This window comes from Dermacentor variabilis, chromosome 1, assembly GCF_050947875.1.
Source record: "Dermacentor variabilis isolate Ectoservices chromosome 1, ASM5094787v1, whole genome shotgun sequence".
NCBI classification, from domain to species: Eukaryota; Metazoa; Arthropoda; class Arachnida; order Ixodida; family Ixodidae; genus Dermacentor; species Dermacentor variabilis.
The window spans coordinates 82,229,773-82,236,207 of NC_134568.1; the positions used below are offsets into that span (position 1 = coordinate 82,229,773).

A 6,435-nucleotide genomic window follows, 5' to 3' on the forward strand; every position below is an offset into this window, starting at 1 on the left:
CTTCTACGTCGATGACCTCATATTCGGAGCGAATGACTTAGAAGCAGCAGCGACTCTTTACAAGTGCATGAAAGAGCTGATGAATGATGCTGGCATGCCTTCAAGGAAATGGAGCTCAAGCTGTAGGCAACTAGAACGACTGTTCGACTCCAATGATGCTGTTATCCTTCTAGCCTTTGAGGACGCTGGACATCGAGAGTGCTCGGGATGGGTTGGTCGAAAGCAACAGACGCCTTCATCTACAACCCGGAGAACATCTTTACTTTCTTGGAGAAGGCAAAGGACACTAAGCGTTTTGTGCTCCAGACAGTGTCGAGAATCTACGACCCATTAGGATTTCTCGCACCATACTTAGTGCGAGGAAAAATGCTGTTTCAGCAGTTATGGGTTTCGAAGGTCGACTGGGACGAAGATTTTCCTGATCACATTGCGGAAAAATGGCACGACTGGAGAAAGGAGTTGATCCATTTGTCGAAAGTCAACGTTCCGCTTCACCTCATTAGCGGAGTTGCAGAACCGCATGACCTTCAGCTACACGTTTTCGTCGACGCAAGCACAAAAGCGTACAGAGCTTGTGCATGTATACCTCCGTGTAGAAGATGTGAATGGGAGCATGGCTAGCCCTCTGATTGTAGCCAAGTCAAGGATAGCCCCACTGAAAGCTCTATCTTTGCCGAGACTAGAGCTAATGGGTGCGTTAACAGGAAGCAGGCTGTTAAAATATATAGTGGAAAGCTGCGGAGATCTAATGCCAAGAGCTGAATGTTTTCTTTGGACTGACGCAAGTATAGTGCTTGGATGGTTACAGCGAGCACCTTCGACTTTAGACGTCTTTGGGAAGAACCGAGTCACATAAATTCTGTCTATTGCTTCGGAGTGTAGCTGGCGGCATTGTCCAGGAGAAACTAATCCTGCTGATATGCGGACCCGAGGTGTTTCCTTAGACACACCGGCTGCCGAAGTAGACTGGCGGCAAGGAACAGCTTGGCTGAGTAAGGACTCGGAAAAATGATCAGCTGCGAAGCATTCACGGCCCCAAATCAACGACATCCTAGGGATAACAGCGACAAAACCAACGAAGCTTCACTCTACAGGAAACGCAGTGCAGTTAACCCCACTGCTAGACGCCACGAAGTTCAGTTCTCTGCGCAAGCTTCTCCGTGTCACAGCATGGGTTCAGCGCTTTGTCTCCAACGTTAAGTGCAAGATATAAAAAAAAGCGGGGTTATCTCTGCTGAAGAAATATTGGCAGCTGAGAGATATTGCATCCGGCAAGTTCAAACTGAATCGTTTCTTGAGGAGAGGAGTTGGCTGCTGGAACGGCAAGGTCCGCCCAGTAATTCATGGATAACACAACTACACCCATTTCTCGACGAGAACGGGCTTCTACGCGTCGGAGGAAGACTACAGAACTTCACAGACAGCCGATACGTGAAGCATCCATTGCTACTTCCAAGTCGACATCGTTTCACCGAGCTTGTATTTGCGGATGCCCATCATCGAGTCATGCATGGAGGAGTAACGGCGACGATACACAACGTATGCGAACGATTCTGGGTCCCAAGAGCACGACAAGAGGCAAAGAAAGCAATCAATTGATGCCTGCTATGCGTCCGTTTTTGTACGAAACCCACTGTGACGCCGTACCCGCCGCTTCCAGTCTGCCGGGTTGCAAGGACGAAACCTTTCAACACTACAGGACTTCATTTTGGCGGACCATTGTATGCAAAGTCATCCGAGAGCTCCGACAGGAAACTGTACATCGTACTTTTCGCATGCATGTGCAGTAACAAGAGCATTGCATTTGGAACTGGTCTCGGATGTGTCTTCACCTGCATTCCTGTTGGCATTCCGGCGTTTCATTGCAAGAAGCGGACTCCCAAGTACCATTTACTCCGACAATGCCTTAACCTTTAAGAGAACGTCGCGGGAGCTACAAAAAATATGGAAAGTACTACGACAAGACGACTTCCAGGCTTACATTGCGAACCAAAGAATTTAGTGGAAGTTCATCGTCGAAGCGGCCCTATGGTGGGGAGGTATGGACATCCAAGAATGGTCCACGGGCTTACATATGTCCTAGGGACGTTCGAATGTCCCGTTTCTGATCTCTGCTGGACACCTGTAGGACGTTGGTGGTCCAATGGATTATAGTCAAACGTCCTGTAGACGTCCGAATATCTGATTTTGACGTACGATGGACGTTTTTTGGATGTGCTTTTCTTTTGCGCTGGACAATCCTACGGACATCCGTAGTACATCATTGGGACTTCTGTGGATATCCGACAGACATCAAAATATTCGTTGTAGCATGTCCTTTGAACATTCGCTTGAGATCTGTGGTCCAATGGGTTGTGATGTTCCATCGCGACGATTCAATCTCCTTTTTTTCTTTTCTTCTAAAGTCTTTCACGTTTAGATATCATTATTTCTCATGTTGCGTCGCACTGTATGTTTATCGATCTTCTTGGCGAGCAATTACTCGCTGCTGCTTTTTGTCAATCCACTACATTATACATTGTTTGGTACTACACAAGGATGAGCATATGCCAGGCTTTTTACCGTTCCCTTTCCACCAAAATGAACTTGCCAGTATCTAGCATCAACACGTTCATAGACCATAGCTTCATGACATTAGCCAGGCAGCGCGCACGGGCGAGCGTCTCAGTGCGCGCTTTCTGCTGCTCACCCGACGTCGCAGCTCCCGACGCGGTATCATAAATCTTTCTCTGGAAAGTGCCTGCTGCACACCCGAGTTTAGGCGATGGCTGCTTGCCGGTTTTAAGTTTCGCGATCCAAGCTTCACGCAACTTCTTGCCCTGCGGGTGTGAATAGGCAGTTTTAGTTGGGCGTCTGCAGCAGCTCTGCGTACGCAGCAAAGCCGCGGAGGCCTCAGTGCGCATGCGCGGTATGCAGGAGCACGCACGATATCTTGCATGCGCCCGCAGCTTTTCAAAAGCTGCGTAGCGTCCGCTGCGGGCTTTGCGGGACGTTCTCGCGTGTCCACGAGAGCGCATTTTTCCATGTCGCTCTTGCCGAAGATGTGACTCCGGCTTGTGGTTTGACTTCGTGGCGACTGATATTGGCTACACAGTTTCAGAAGGGCATATAGCGGCGCTGAGTAGCACACTACTGGTTCCTACGCATGCAAGTCAACAATCCCCTTCTCAACTTCTGCGTCCTGCCCACTATTGCCGAATCGTGCGCGCGCGCTTCGCTACGCGCGCACAACCTCGCGCGTACGTACGTGGGTGGTCGCGGACGCCCAACTAAAACTGCCTAATAAGGCTGACACCGGGCTTCGTTGCGTACGTCCGGCACTGCGGCACCGAGCAGTAACCTACCATGTCGCACGCCTTCAAAGGCAGTCACTACCTATTATAGTGCTTTCAAGTGTTGTCAAGCGCATACCCGAAGCCGGGAAGACTACCCCACCTAATCAGAACTGCAGCGCAGGTGGGACTTTAAGCTTTCGCTTCCAGCACTATAAAAACAGTTGCAACATTTTGGGTGTATATTTGCCACACAACGATAATCGTCATCTGTCTTGCTTGCGTTTCCTTTCTTGAAAACGCCGCGCTCATTACTTTCCTGTCGAGAGTGCTCTGTCGTGATGACAACGCGCATGCCGTTCGTCACTTGGAAGTTCCGGGCTCGCAGCGTTAAAGAAAGGAAATGCGGACAAGACAGATGACGATTATTGTTGTGTGGTAAGATACGATCCAAAGTGTGTAATTTTGCTTAAAAGTGTATGTTGCACCTTCGCACCCAATATGGCGCAAGCGTGTAGCAATCTGGGAATCCAAGTGGTTCTCACGGTAGCCTTCGACGTAGGCCCCTTTCATCTATTAGCTCGGCTTGTCAGGGTCAGATTCAGTCAGGTTCAGGTTGAGTGATCTGCGTGGTATAGTTGTGCTTAGAGGTGAGCGCTTTTGTTTGCACGTCACAGTCTATTTCGAGCCCCGGCGTCGACTGAACGCGCGCTGACAGGACTGTCTCGTAGTCCGAGGTAAGTATAGCCCTAGAATGCCTATGCATTAAAACCTAGTATGACCCAGAAAATTGACATGCCGATGGAAAACAAGGATTTATTTCCGGTCTAATGCTGCTTTTGACAGTAGGTTTCGCACCACTGACGCGGAGAGGCAGCTTGGTACGAGCTCGCGTGGTCCGTAAACTTTTTCTGTCACCCGCCGTAGTTGCTTAGTGGCTGTGGTGTTGGGCTGCTGAGCCCGAGGTCGCGCGCATCGAAACGCGGCCACGGCGGCCGCGTTTCGATGGGGCCAAAAACACCCGTGTACTTAGGTTTAGGTGCACGTTAAAGAACCCCAGGGGTCAAAATTTCCGGAGCCCCCCACTACGGTGTGCCTCATAATCAAAACGTGGTTTCGGCACGTAAAACCCCATAATTCTTTCTTAAACTTTTTCTGTCGACTGTACTAACATGCACGAAAGTGGTTCGGGAGCCTTGGGCCTGGTCATTGCAGTCATGATGATCGATGTATGAGTGCTTATGCTTCAATCCTTCAGTGCTAAACTTTTGCGGTCGACTTTACATGGCAGGTGAAGGAGACAATAGTCTCAGTGGTGACGTGCGCTTCTGCCCTTGCTGCTGAGAGCAGCGAACAGCGCTGCACGTCACGTGGCCCTGGAGCATGAAGAGATCAAGATAGTGCGCGGCCGCCCACGAGAGTATATACGTAGAACACAACGACCGTGATAAAAGGAGCGCAGCCAGCGACGGCTGACATTCTGACGTTCTTCGGTCACTGCATCTTGTACGTTTTCAATCTATCGGCGGTGGCTATGTCATCCAAAGTAGCGACGAAGATGGCGGCTTCAGCCAAGCAGCAACAGACGCTGCGGACGAAGAGCGGCAAGGCGGCACATAAGCCAGCTGCATCGAGTTCCATCGACGGTGCCGCCAAGAAGCGCCGGCGCCGGCGCCGTGAGAGCTACAGCCTTTACATTTTCAAAGTGCTTAAGCAAGTTCATCCGGACACTGGAATTTCGGGCAAAGCAATGGCCATCATGAACAGTTTCGTCGGCGACATCTTGGACCGCATCGGCGAAGAGGCCTCGAAGCTTTCCATCTGTTCCCGACGTAGCACTGTCACGGCGCGCGAGATCCAGACTGTGACGCGGCTGCTGCTACCCGGTGAGCTTGCCCGCCATGCCGTGTCCGAGGGAACGAAGGCAGTCAGCAAGTACACGTCCTCGCAGCCGGGGTTCCCATCTGCCTCAACGTAGCTGCAGCAGGTGGCTTAGTAGTTTCGCGACATATGTGACGTCCGGACCAACTGCCAACTACGCCATCCGACATGTGCTCATCGCGGAAGACTCAGTAACTCTTTTTTTTTTTTCCTATTTTCGTTTCCACTTGCACAAAATTGTTGGTGTTTTGTCTTCTGAGTACGTTTAGCGCACAGTAATAATAATAATAAAAATACGAGCTGTTGTCCAAGTACGAGTTTCTAAAGCATGTTTTGTCTATGTGGTTACGGCTGGTCATCTGATTAGAGGAAGCATGTGTCGTTCGATGAAGGCAGCGGAACCGAGCGCTCGCGAGCTGTGTCATATTCGCGTCAAAGCTATTGTGACACAAGAAGGAACCAGCAGCTGGCTGAAACCCGAAGCACCTGAAGTAAAGCGACCTCGTTTCTGTTTTTACAACCATTTAGCTCCTGCTTCTTGCCGGAGCAGTTTAAGTGTTGAAATAAAATGCGTGTGTTTGGTAATTTGTGATAAGCGAAAAGTATTGCGCGAAAAACAAAAATGCCCCTAATTTGCTGCTCTCTTTGTGTTTGAAGTCGCGGCGCGGAACATCGTGTGTCAATGCGCGTCTGCGTTGTGCATATACGAGTTATTATACATATCGGTCGTAGGTGTTTCATCTGTTCCTTGTTAGTGATGAATGGTATAGCGGGCTGTGCATGCTTCCGTGTTCCCGTCGCGTTTACCTGCGCCCGCCGTTCACTTCATGGGCCTCTCACTTTCGGAAGCAGCGCAACGTCACAGACCACGCGCAAAGCGAAGTGCGAGACGAGCGCAAATAGCTGGTGGGCGAAACGTTTACCTCTCGCCATAGCTGCCACGACATCTGCGGCGATGGATTTGTCCGAGTACGTGAGTTCGCCACCAGAAGCTGCCCGTAAGCGGTACGTCGAAATGCTGTTCGCTTGCGGCGAGCAGTGTCTCATCCTTTCCTCGTAGACAGCTGGAAAAACGATCCGAAGCGTTGACCGAACGTTCGCCGACGTATATGCCTAGCTAGCGATACGCACAGAACAGCGTCCATCAAATTCAATCTGCGGGAGGAGCGCCGCGTGCTTACATGTGACTCGCCTCTAATAAAAAGCTGCGCAACCACAGATAAAATTCAACTGCATTGCTCATAAGCTGCGTATGCTCGAGTAGCGTTTTTTTTTTTTTCAA

The 6,435-nt window shown here is 50.3% G+C and overlaps 1 protein-coding gene across 1 annotated transcript; it reads left to right on the forward strand.

Annotated features, from left to right (window-relative positions):
* The first annotated feature begins 4,703 nt into the window (after nucleotides 1-4,703).
* On the forward strand, nucleotides 4,704-5,464 carry LOC142571606 (histone H2B-like). The gene has a single exon (XM_075680110.1). It carries the CDS (start codon nucleotides 4,807-4,809, stop codon nucleotides 5,248-5,250), a length of 444 nt encoding a protein of 147 aa, XP_075536225.1. The 5' UTR covers nucleotides 4,704-4,806; the 3' UTR covers nucleotides 5,251-5,464.
* Nucleotides 5,465-6,435: the final 971 nt, after the last annotated feature.

What these genes read in the sequence shown, in the direction of transcription:
- LOC142571606 (XM_075680110.1), top strand. Translation starts at nt 4,807, where the DNA reads ATGTCATCCAAAGTAGCGACGAAGATGGCGGCTTCAGCCAAGCAGCAA.